The 13,022-nt window shown below is 49.5% G+C and overlaps 1 protein-coding gene across 1 annotated transcript; it reads right to left on the bottom strand.

Moving 5' to 3' along the window:
- Positions 1-1,087: 1,087 nt before the first annotated feature.
- Positions 1,088-11,454, bottom strand: MAPRE1 (microtubule associated protein RP/EB family member 1). The gene is made up of 7 exons (XM_075438389.1): positions 11,372-11,454; positions 10,446-10,569; positions 7,608-7,753; positions 6,107-6,311; positions 5,614-5,723; positions 4,777-4,929; positions 1,088-4,388 (listed from the first exon to the last, which is right to left on the bottom strand). The coding sequence occupies exons 2-7, from the start codon at positions 10,564-10,566 to the stop codon at positions 4,332-4,334; spliced, it is 792 nt and encodes a 263-aa protein (XP_075294504.1). The 5' UTR covers positions 10,567-10,569; positions 11,372-11,454; the 3' UTR covers positions 1,088-4,331.
- Positions 11,455-13,022: the final 1,568 nt, after the last annotated feature.

Below are 13,022 nucleotides of genomic sequence, written 5' to 3'. Positions count from 1 at the left end.
AAGAGAAAGGAAACCCAACCACTTTCTTGGAAGCAGGAGATGGTCTGTGCTAACGCCAGGGCGGGCACGCGCACCCTCCAGACACCGCTCTCGCCCAGGCAGCTCGACCCTCGCCGGCATGGACACAGCGCCTGCTCCGAGGGCCCTCGCCGGCATGGGCACAGCGCCTGCTCTGTGGTGCTGCTACCGAGCCAGGCAGGCTCTGCCCCGCAGCTCTGCCCCCGCGACACCTCCTTGGCCACAGAGCACCACCCTTCTCCTTTCGTTCCTCACATCAGATTCCTTTCCAGATTTACCAGTACCGTTTCATGCCATCATTTTGTTCCTCTGCATTTATCTTGTTCCTTCCTAACAGCAACCTTCTCTAATTCCTACCTCCATACACACCTTTCACGTTCCCTAGCCACATCTGCTGAACGCCCTTCCTTCTCTGACCCCAGGCCCAGTAACCACCCAAACGCAACCTCCCCGAGGAACCGGCAGTCGCAGACACAGAACCTCACCCCGGGGGATCTCACTCACCAGCAGTTTATTCAGGTCTCCCTCAGCCAAAGCACGTTTGTATTTTCGCTCCCTGCGTTCGAAGCACCGTCAGCCACAGCATCGCGTACTCTCGTCCAACCCGCCTGCAGTCTCGGATTCCGACCCGAAGCGCACCTGCAATGACTTCGTGTCTCCTTGCTCTCTCTGCATTGCAAGGTCAGCAAGTCCTTCAGCCGCCCCGCTACCAAAGCGCGGGTGCCCTGACGCACGCTCCTCTCTCTGCCAGCAGCCTGCAGCCCCTGCAAGAAGAGCCCATACCCTTACCCCTCTATTTCTTGCACTAGTGTGGAAACGGAGAGGCACGGGCTGCGTACCACCAGGCTAGCTTGAAATCCACAGCACAGGCCTCATGGGCTTGACACACCGACTCGCCAAGAAGATCTTTCTCTTGTGAGAAGCAGACTCCAGGCTTCTCCTTCGAAGGATGTCCAAAGAAAGCAAAGCTCCCACTCCTGAAGGACACGCACGTTCCTGTGAACGGACATTCGACATGGCACCAGAAGACAACCGAGCGCTCAAGCAGTCACATTAAATAGTGATATGATAGAACAGCACGTTTTTGGCCTTTATTTGAAGGCTTTTAACAGTTACAGTAAGAATTGTCATTGCAAACCAGGAATTTTTTAAAAATTGAACAATAAAAGTTAAAAAAACATCCACAAGTCCACCTGCAAGTAAGACATGTTGGTACAGAAAGGAGATGGGAGCTTTTGCTTCTTCCATTCTGTTCATTTTTCAAATACCTGCTAGAACTAAGATACTAAGCAAGGTTGGATGCTATCGGAGCTGTTCCGGCAGGTGAGCGTTTAACATTTAACAGCATATACTGTACCAGCGTAACAGAGTAGCCACGTTAGGTCTATGGGTTTGAGTTGGGCTTACTGTTGTTATTTTCTCCCCAAAAAGGACATTAGAAAAACAGATTGTGCCAAGGTATCTACAACGTAGTCATAAGCTGACTACATGAGTTTGTCCCCATTCTATTTCTAACTCATCTTGGTAGCAAAGAAGTGACTTAAGCAACTGGAACTCTGAGCAGCATTTGACTTCCAAGACTCAGCTGCAACTTAATTTTACAATGCACGTCCAACAGGTCCACACATTCAACAGCCTCACAAGGTGCACTAGCAGTACGTCCGACTCAGCATTCTTAGGGTATTTGCTTGCTTTGCTAGCAGAGATCAAAACCAGCCTAACACAACCCATCTGATGAGCTGGGTGCTGCACGGTTCCGCACATGCAATCTTGTTAAAGAGACTTGGAAGCAGCCAGGCTCCGGCGCACAACTGGACTGCAAAGAGCAGACACCCACCAAGTCCTCTTCCAATTCAGCCACATGCCATTGCCATCTATTGCTCTGAGTTGCTGGAATAATGGAATATTTAGAGTCGAAAAAATATGCTTCCGACCTCAAAGCAAGTAAGTAATGGTAGAGAAGATTTTATGTGCATCAACACACCCGTTCTACATCTGCCCTTCTGTAGGCCAACGCCCGTAGGCAGTGCCAGCAATGCCTGCTCTGCAGCATAAGGTACCCACAGAGCCCTGCGGAGGCAGGGAGGGTGTTCTCCAGCACAACAGGGAAGGCCTGCAGGGAACGCTTCCACCTTCAGGGTTCGACACATCACGTAAGCACTTCTCTGGAGATGAAGGTCTGTGCACACATCTGTGACCGTAACATTTAAGCTCCTCTCTGAAACAGACTTCAAATGAAACAAATCAACTATGTTTACAGTCAATCTGCTCATAGAGACTGCTGACAGATGCAATTAACAGCTTCTTTGTTTATAACTAATAACCACTGTTTTAGCAGTTAAAACACTTTAAGCACTCTTAAGTCATGCGACAGCACTGCTGTTACACAGCCCATTCTCACACCGTTGGGAGGAGGAAGCCAGCAATACACTCACTTTGCATCCACTTGTGGGAAGGGGAAAAAACCCCACCCAACCCAAAACTCCAGTTTCCCCCAGCACACTCCAAGGAGTTTCAACATCACCGCTACTCAAGTCAGCAACGACTGCCACTAGGACTGGAGAATAAAAGCTGATCTCCCAAGTTCTGCAAGCTTCATCACAAAAACTATCACAAACTTCAGCTTTGCCTAATCATATCTGAAAGCATGAGAGACTCCAGCAGACATGACACTCTTGAAATACAGAACTTTATTTAGAAACTGCTTAAAATAGAAAAACCCTGTCAAGAAAAATCCAAGTCAAATATGGTTTCCTCAGTCAAATGGAGTTTTAGGGCAACAAAAGTCTAGAAGGCCACAAGAGAAATAGCACCACTGCAATTTTAAACAATGGCTAGATACTTGCATTTTTGGCATTCACTGAATTTGGGTTTTTCTCTGAATTTCACAAAGATTCATGCACTACACAACAATTACCATAAGATGCTCTCCTACACACATTTCAGGACAAGCTACCACCAGAAACAAATGAGTACAAGCACAACAGGACTGATCAATCTCAGTAGTGAAGGGGGATCAGAAGTCTTGCAGGATCTTGCCAAACACAACAGTAATGAGGGGCATGATAGCAGAAAAGGACAGATAAGGAAAGTACTTTAAATATTAATATTTAAGTTAGTCTCAGTACTGTATTTTCTGCAATAACATTAGCTCTGTTAGCCAGCATCTTTTAGTTTTTACCCCAGAAGACTACGGAACTGGCAAGTATTATTATTAGATAAGCCCTGGTTTGAAAGAGAAAAAAAAAAAAAAGGAGAAAAATCATCATCCTCAAGTGCTCAATTCGCTTTCATCCTAAGATAGCTGCACAGTGCAAGTCCTGTTACAACTACTGGACTTGATCAGCGTTCCTTGGGATGGGAAAGGGAAAAGAACAAGTGAGAGACCAAAAAGTATAAAAGCAAAGATAAAAAGAAACCGCACAAACAGAAACAAGAGCCAGGAAAGAAAATTACTTCTGAAGAACATTTTAGGCAGTGAGACTGGATGCCCTTTGCTTTTTTTGTTGTTTTGGTTTTTTATTTTGTTTTTCTTACAGAAAACACAGTACATTTTGGCAAAGTCATTAGCCACAATGCCATAGAAAAGGCTTTAGCACTCTTCAAGGTAATTTATGTGTCTCAGCTGTTCATACTCCCTCTAATCTTGTGACAGGCAACGTTAAGGCCCATTTCATCGAGAACTAATCACGTAGTAAGCAGCTTTACATAGGAATGGCGTTTTGTTTTAATAGCCCCTTTCTGAGCACTTGCTGACACAGCGAGATTGCCATGCAAGGCCTCTCCGACAGCAGTGAACGGAGTTCAACGAGCGTCTACCCCAATACAAAGCACATAAAATCTCCTGTCACATTACTTCAATTTGGCATATGGAAGCATATTTTAAATACTCTTAAGGCATTTTATTATAATTTCTGTGCTGCAATTTCACATTAACTCAATCTTTCTGTGAGTCAGAGTCTTTAATTTCTCTACTACAGACCACCTTAGAAACAAAAAGAGTCTTCCCACAAACCAGTGTTTTACCAGCAAACCACTCTGCAACAAGTTCCAAATATTCAGCCTCTTGCTCCCTAAATATACCGCCTAGATGTGAATACTGCTCTGCTACGAAGTGAGAGCGAGCTCCTAACTCAAACCCACTGTAAAAAGTGAAACTTCCGCAAAGTGCACTTTAAGAAGAGGTACTTTTTTGCTTATGAAAAGAAACCAGTGAGTCCTCTAAGAATAAAGTGGAGTATTTTACAGTTAAGCACACGATCTGGGGCAAAGAATTCTGATGCTGCTGCTCTGCTGGTACAGTATGTGGTCTGTTAATACTCTTCTTGTTCCTCCTGCGGTGCTCCTTCGTCAGGTATCACAAAGCCTTCCTGAAGGGGAATAAAACAAGTGCTTTAATGAAAATCTCACATCAAACCAGTTCCTAGCTACTCTGTACGCTCTTTTTTTTTCTTCCTTGTTTTTACTTAGAATAGACACCCTTAAGTCACCATTTACAGTGTCAAGATATATTACCAGAAGAGTTCTTTGCCTCATCTTTGATCTATTTCTTACATACTCTTCATGAAGGGCTAATTTTGTTTGCTGCCTGACTATAATTATGTTATCTGTTCCTTTATTACAGCAAAAAGCTAGGCCATAAACCTAAAGGGGGAAAAAAAAAAAAGTAGAAATGGAGGGAGTCCTGGAAAGCAAACCAGCTTCCAATTACAAGGGAAGGGAGGAACTCTGCAGTACAACTTATACCAGATTACTTACATCTGTGGCATAAAGAATTTCCACAATCCTCTGCAACACTGGATCATTCTCCCCTTCATTCTCCTGGCAGATCAATTCAATGTTCCTCAATTTGCCAAAGTAGAAGTCTCTCTCCTTCTCCAGATCTTCAACAGTAAGTTTCAATACATTGATCTGCCAAAGGGCATCAATAATCATTTATCCACCAAAGACAGAATTCAGCAGTATCTGTTCCAAAGGCAGGGTCCCCATAGTTCTCAGAAGGCTGTTGATATGCAAAGCACTTCAGAAGTAACCAAGACGGGGTGGGGGAAGGGGGACTGTGAGAGGAGGAGAAGGTCTGTTTCTCAAATTGTAATGTTATTGCCACAACAAACACCCAGTCCAACACATGCAACACCACTTGGAAATTCGAAAGCATTATTACACAAAATAGGTAGAGTGCTAACTGCCTGCAGTTCTGCCTAACACATTCTTTCAAGACAGCTCTCACACCGAGGGCAGTCTCAGTTGTATGACAGTCAGCATTTCAGTGAAGCAGCAGCTGCTCATAGCTCCGTTGGAATGCTGCAATAGCTGCAACACAGCTGTGGAAACAGTTAAAAACAGTGCTATGTGTGATATGGCACATGCTAGGTTTAAATGTCTGGGTACTCATGTACTGCATACGGGGTTTCGCTCCTATCAGGAGAGCAAGACCATTATAATGAAGGCTTCTGATTAAGGGATTTTAAACAAGCTTACTAGATTCAGATCATTTTCTTCCATCTGCCTGACCCAGTCATTTCGTGCTATTAAAAACCAAAAAAATCCACATGCAGACCTGCAAAGCAGACAGGGCCGTTTTGGTCAACACACCTGCTCAATCAATCCTGCCGACTCCTCATCTCCTGCCGCCTTTTTGACCATTCCCGAACCAGCTTTGGGAGTTCCTGCGGTCCTCTGCGTAACAATGGGCCTCTGTGGGGCTGCGAGATTAATTCAGCGTTAGTTCCTCTCAGAACACCTTTCTCCCTCCTATCAAGGCACTAGTCCCCTTCCAAACACACTTCAGCAAGTAAGAGTTTGAAGCTACGTTCCTTCACTCTTCTTGACTTCATGTGACGTGTCCGTTTGTTTTTTTGGCACGTGTTGGCACCAATCCTTGCCATTTTATCTCTTAGAGAAGATTGCTCTTTCTGTAGCTTCCAGATAACTGGGTACTACAGGATGACTCAGTGTTTGATGCCTAGCATCTCTGAAACGAGATGCAAAACACTGTAATTTCACACACTGATTTTACATAGCAACCCAGCCTCATTTTCCCCAGAGTTTTTAATGGTCTAGATAATATTTTAACTATTTTCTCTACCTGCACTGCTAGAACTGAGAGATTTCTTGGGTTTGTTCACAACTGGAGCAACAAGGTTTGGTGCTACTGTCTCTTGGCCTTGTCGAGCAGCAACAGGATCATACTCCTTCCCGTCATAGTTTGCATCAAAAAATTTTTTGAACCACTGAACAAATTCAAAGTTGTCCTGAAATTTCCCTTTCACTAATTTGTCCACAGGAATTATCTGGAGAGGGGGGAAGAAAAGAAAAAAAAAAAAGTCAAACTCGTATTAAGGGTAAAGAACCTCTCTTCATATAAAGTTTTAAAATTAGTGCACTCAGGAAGATATGCAAATATAATTCTTTGTCCAATCTAGAGAAAAACCTCCTTGAACAAAACTGTATGTCAAATAGTAAGATTTTTGCTAATAACTGGAGTTAAAAACTACCCATGCTTTCCCTGTCCAAATAATTTTAGATAGTTCTGCAGCAAGGTTTCTGCTACACCAAGCTTCAACACAAAGCTCCTCTAAGTTTGAAGCTGGCTCATTCCGTGCTAGCTCCAGGAACCTGAACCGCTGACCGACTCCACAGCACCGCAGAATCTTTAAGGGTGGAAAAGATCTCTCAGATCACGAAGCCCAACCGCCAGCCCAACACCACCGTGCCTGCTGACCTGCGAACACACGGAACTGCTCCCAGACTGAAACATCGCCTTCTGAGCAGATTGCAATTACAGTTTCTCTGGGATGAGGAGCATGATTAAAGACTAATAAAAAGGTGCAGCAAACTGTGAAGTCCTGTCTGTAGGCCACGAGCTGAGAGTCCATGACCTGGCAGGGGCCAGCAGCCATTACCATGACGTGACCATTTGGCATCTGACAGCACGACCGGCTGCCCAGTTCAGGACAGGCTGCCCAGGCTACGTCCCCCACGCGGGAGACCGACCAAGCGCGGGTGGCAGCTGCTAGCCAGCACCGAAGGAGACACCTTCTTAACGATGGGAAAACGCTTTAACACAGAAATGTTCTGCATCGTGCTAGACGTGCTGTCAGCAACTACCACCCAGATCGATGACCTTCCAGAAGCATAACTATTGTTCTGTCTGAAAAAGGTTTTTTGCAGATCTCATTTTCACTAGCTTAAAGTTACACATGCTTGCGGAGGGGAATTTGAAATCCTTAGGACTATCAAACCAGTAGGTTACGGGAACATACCTGGTACAAAGATGGTTCAAACAGGGAGCTCAGGCACACTATCTCATAGAAATGTCAGCATTAGTCTGTGCTACATAAGTTGCGCAGAATTAAAATGGAAAAAATCATCTCCTCATTAAGAACTAGAAACCTAACCTTAGCTGGAGCAAAGCAGGTATTGTCCTAAATCAAGTGAGGACACCAATGCAAATCAAAAACAAAAGTTTTGAGATTTACAAACCAGAAGCAAACTCTGTTCCCAGATTTATTCAGCTCTAAATTTGAAAGTACATTCCACCTACTTTGACATTAAGAGCACAGAGCATCAGTTACAACCCAGCTTACTTTGTCAACACCCATTCGTTTGAAACCTGCTTGTAGAACCTTGAAGTTTTGAATGTACTCGTGCTCCAATTTCGCTTGAAACTTGACTTTCTTGAGCGCTACAGAACCTGGGAAGAGCATGTCCATAAACTGACAGTAGGCAGCACCTGCCAAAAGAAAAAAAGAATACAAATCCTAGGATGAATCAAGCCAGCTCACCAGTCTGTGTAAGCTACTTTTCAGTCAGATCAGCAAACTGACCCAACTCATTCCTCAGCTACCAGTCCCTTAAAGACGACAAAGGCAAGAAAACGGGAACCTTCCGGCCCCTGCTTCGGTGCAGCATGGCTGTTAATAAGTTTAAGCAAACTGCAGAACCACACTTTTGGTCTTATGGCTTGAACTCTATTATAAAGAAGTGCAACTCTGCCCCCACAATTTCAACAGGGGAAAAAAAATCCAATGAGCAATTTGACTTTCCTTTCCTCATGGATATCGGTACAGATCTGAGACGTTCCATGTGTCCGACAGGCATGTAATCTCCTCTTATCAACACTAATAGAACTAAACTAGAAAAATAGTCATTCTAAAAGTTGTATTTAATCATTATTAAAATAGCGATACATTTGCTCACCACAAAGAGAACCAACACACAGTTCAAGGTACCCTCAAAGGTAAGAGGCCAAATTAAGCAGGATTATGTTTAAATCACGCCTTAATCAAAGAACTGAGACAGTGTTTCTTTCTCTTAATTTTAAATCCTTCATGCCCTTCAATTCAGCTCTTACTGTACTAAGAGCAAAGAGGGATTCAGTTCAGCCACAAAGATTAGACAAACACCTCAAAAAAAAAGCTTTTGTAGAACATACACACATCTTAAGAAAAGGAAGGTATTTTTAAACTATACCCTCACCCTGCAGTGATGATTTGCAACTGCCTGCCGCTGAAAATACAAGCGTGCCATTCTGAGCATCATTCCCCCACCAGTATCAGTGGAGAGTAACGGGATCCTTAACCTAAGCCACCCAACAGCCACACGACAAGCTTCTGTCAGGCAGCGAAAGGCCAAGAGGAAACACTTCACGGTGCTGCCCTAAGTAGTCTATTCATCTCAGCCACAGGTAACAGAGAGTCCTATACTGTTCACTCTCTATCAAGATACTTTGCAGGTCTTTGGGGCTCCCCCTTTCTATTAGAACATCACAGCTCATCCACCGGTGCTGTTTGATCTCCACTGTCTGAGTTCACTTGCTGCAGAACTCCAATGCCCAGCTCCAAGAACTGATGACTTGCCAGAAATCAGGGCTTTGCTAACTATTGGTAGTCTGAGCAGTAAGCCCGATTCAAACAAAATCAAAAGAGAGCGCGATCGCAGCATAAGCCAAAGGTCATCTTTTGTGCATTTATGCAACCTCAGCCTGTTGCTGTCACTACTGCCCGTGCCAAAGGCAGCAAAGCCAGCTTGGAAGCTCCAGCTTTCACATGACTACGACAGACAGCGAAAGCCACCTCTGTACCTGCAGAGGCATGAAGCATTTTTGCAGACACAGGAAGAGGACATTACTCAGCACATACCACATCAACAGCTCTCAGCGTTCTCCTGAAAACAGGCGAGCTGAAATTCTGCACAGCCAGTATTAATTCCTCGCGCTCCTTGAGACGGAGCTCTTGCAGCATTCAAGACTCACACCAATTCTAAGCAGAACTTCTCAGCCACACAAATCAACACTGCGCCTGCCAGGTTTTTAACCTGCCCATCTGAAAGTGGACAATGCTTATTTCCCTTACTTCTGTGGTTGCGAATCTTAGTTCCTTCATCTTACAGTTCTTCTCATCATCTCCCCAGACAAAAGCCACTACAGACACTTGTCAGCTGTCAACTGTAAAGCCCCCTGCTTCTCTGTAATCTTTGTGAATGCTTCTTCCACGGTCTCAGCTGGAGGCTGCACTGACATCCCAAACTTGTTTTACATTTATTCCTCCTTTCATTCTAGCTCAAATTTCCACATCTCCCATTCTGCAAGCAACACCTCGTCTCAAACTCACTGTATGAGCTGCACTTCCACTGTTCACCAAGTCCCTTTCACCTGCCTGTTGCAGTTATCCCAATCACCATTTTTCACCTAGGCTGCATTTTTGACCTTGGGGTTTTTTCAGCTCTTACTCCACAGACTATTATTTTTCATTTGTTTCTGCAAGCCTCCCCCCTCTCCCCCCCCCCACTCTCCTGCCCACACTGAGACTCGACTCCATTTCTGCACCACAATCACTTCCCCTTTTCCGCCTACAACTCCATCCGAGGCTCAGCTTTGCTCAAGTCAGCTCAAGCCAAAGTGAGCCGGGGTGACACAGACCGACGAGCTCCTCTACCACCAGCTGTGAAGTCCCGAAGGTGAACCCTGGAGTGACCCGTACGCCTTCCTCACACCGCTCCTTCTGCCTAGACGGAATCTTTAGGCACTTCCCAAACCTCCCAGTAGTTTTCCTCTATAAGAAGTCACATTTGTTTATGCTAGTTACTACAGTTCCAAGACTTGCTCTATCCATCAAGATTAAATGTTTAATTCCTCACTGGAAAACACCCTTTCTGAAGAGTCTTTCCTCCACATTAACCCCATTCCTTCTTATTGCATCTACACTGCAGTGAGTCAGAAGAATACGCCTTTTCATTATGCTTCCATTATTAACAACCACTTGAATAAATCTCTAACCACAACCAGATTATAGCACTGACGATGAATCTGTCCATGCCAGGAATGAAGCCAACAGCGCAGCTACAGAGGGCCAGCGCGGAGGATCACTGAGCGCAGCTGTACCGCCACAGAACCCGGGTGCAGACCGGACTCGGAACCCCCTCACCTGAGCAGAGCTGTTCAATCTTCGTCAGCGTCAGCTGCAGGGACTCGTTGATCCACGCCAGCATGTCATGTCGACTCAAGTTATCGCTGGTCACTGAAGTAGAATACACATTAACTGCCATTTTCTGAAAGACAGAACCAAAGGCGTTAAGTACCACAAACGGCAACGCTGCCCGTTCCCAGGGCTCCGGCTGACACGCTCCGGGGCCGCAGCGCAGGCACGTCCTCCCGGGCCTTCGTCGCCCAGCCCGGCACATGCCGAGGCGCAGGAAAGGCGAGGCAGCCCTGCTGCTGGCAGCTGCCAGGACCCCACTCCGGCAGAGCTGCAGGGGACAGGGCTGCGGCGTTCTGCAGGCAGACGAACGCGGAGGCGCCCACAGGGGAACGCCGAGGAAGGGAATGGCCGCCGCGGCGAGCCGCTCGCCCCGCTCCGCTCACCCCGCCGGCCGCGCCGACGGCAGGGACACTGCCTGGGCGACCGCGGCGCCTCTCGGGGCAGACAGCGCGGGTGGGCGGCCGGGCCCCGCCCGGCCCAGCCCCGCCGGCACAAAGCGGAGCCGCCGCGCTCGCCGCCCGGCCGCGGAGCCCCGCTGCAGCTGCCGCCGGGCAGGGCCGGGCGGGGCCGCACGCCCCCGCCACGGGTGGGCCACGGTCCGCGCCCCCGCCGCCCAAGCCGCGCCTCCCCCCCCCTTCACCCCGCTCCGCTCTGCCGGGGCCCGCGGCACCCCGCGCCCGGGGCAGGCTCGGCCCGGCCCTGCAGGCCTCACGCCGGTCTCCTCACAGCCCGCGGGCGCCGCCCGGCGCGGCGCGGCGCGGCCCCGCCCGGCCCGGCCCGGCCCTGCCCAGCCCGGCCCGGCCGCCCCCCGCACCCCCGGCCCGCCTCTCCCGGTCCGGTCTGGTCCGGCCGCCGGCGGCCCGGCCCGTTACCTGCCCCGCTCTCGCCCCGTCTCCTCCGCGTTCAAACCGGCCCCGCCCGCCTGCCCGGGACTACGTCACTCGCACGCTACGCGCTGACGTCACGGCGGCTGCGAGCGAGCGCCGCTCGGCGGCTCGGGCCGGAGAGAGCCGCGCGGGGAGAAGGGGGGGGCGTGCGGTTGCTAGGGGGCGGGGAAACCCGCCGCGTTGCTACGGCGCGGCCCCGCTCGCCCCGCCCGCTGGCTTGCCTGCGATTGGCGGTGCCGGTAGCCCCGCCCACAGTGACGGTAGCCCCGCCCACAGTGACGGGCTCCCGCGTGCCGGCGGGCTGGCTCGCGGGTGCGGCCCGAGGGCGCGGTGGCGCCGGGGGCGCCTCAGGCCTCACCGCGCCCGGCCAGGCCCGAGCCCCGCGCCCCGCCTCGGCCGGGCCCGCTGCGCTGGGGCCGGCGGGCTCCCCGCTCGGCGCAGCCCCTCCTCGTCCGGAGACGGCCCAGGCGACGCGGGCTGTCACTGGAGGGCGACGCACGGCGCGCCGGGGCGCGGGTCCCCGCTCCTCCCCCCACGGCAGCCGGCCCGACTGCGCGGGCGAGGCGCAGTGCTCCCGGCAGAACGCGTACGAGATGCGGGCAAGAAAACAATACACGTGTTTTATTTTAAACAGATTGTATAAAAACCCGCAAGACTTTCAACATCAAAAAACCCTTAATCTAAAAAAATAGCACCAGGGAGAGTTAAAAACCTTTAAAAAGTATTAAAAAGGCATTTCTGAGATCTACCTCTCCTTACATTTTTATAAACACATAATAAAAGGCAGCTCTTACAGGGAAAAACATTTCAAGGAAGACGTGTCTACTACAATCCTTATCAAGTACGCTTCATGCCGAGACAACGCTCGTTCCTCTTTTATCTTTGTTTACTTTCCTCAAGTCCTTTTTTTTTTTTTTTTTTCCTCTTCTATTTATTTTTCTCTTGATGGGACAGGGAAGGATGTGAGACCTGGAGTACGAAATGGGAGATGCCACGGAGCGGCGGCTGCACGTTAGTCCCGCGTAGAACCACACCAACGGCCCGGGGACCGATGGCGGGGGGGACGGCCATGGCCCCGCGCCGGGCTCGCTGGAGAACGAGCCCCTGCGGGCAGACTAACGAGTAACCTCGGGGCAGGGTCACGGAAAAGAAGCCTTTGAAGCACCTGGGCTCCCCTTCCTGCCCGTTCCCGGGTGCAGCCTTGGGATGGGGACCGGAGAAGATGGTCCCCAGGAGAAGATGGTCCCCAGAACCTGGGGATGGGGTGGAAAGCCAAGAAGAGTGGAAAATGGGAAGCTCCCTCCTCCAGGGAAGCTGCCCTCCCCCACCACCCGTGAGGGGGGTGCAAGGGGGTCCCCAAGTTTCAGAGAGGTAGAAGGAGCCAGGAGAGAAGCTCTCATTTCCCACTGATGCTGTACGACACCGCGGGAGCGGGCCTGGCAGCGGGCAGAGGCTCGGCCCGCGGTCTGCACCACGTTATTTCGAGGCTCTGCAGGCTGTAGTGAGCAGCAGAGGGAGGGGAGCAGAGGGACCGAGGGGGAACGTCACGAGTTGCTTCAGTGCATTGAAATGTGCATTGGAGTTAGGAGGCCCCGGGAGACGCCGGCTGGGACAGCAGCCCCGCGGCTACGGAAAA

This window comes from Opisthocomus hoazin, chromosome 18, assembly GCF_030867145.1.
Source record: "Opisthocomus hoazin isolate bOpiHoa1 chromosome 18, bOpiHoa1.hap1, whole genome shotgun sequence".
Taxonomy (NCBI): domain Eukaryota; kingdom Metazoa; phylum Chordata; class Aves; order Opisthocomiformes; family Opisthocomidae; genus Opisthocomus; species Opisthocomus hoazin.
Note: the sequence above shows the minus strand (reverse complement) of the source record. Positions and strands in the feature narration are given on the sequence as shown.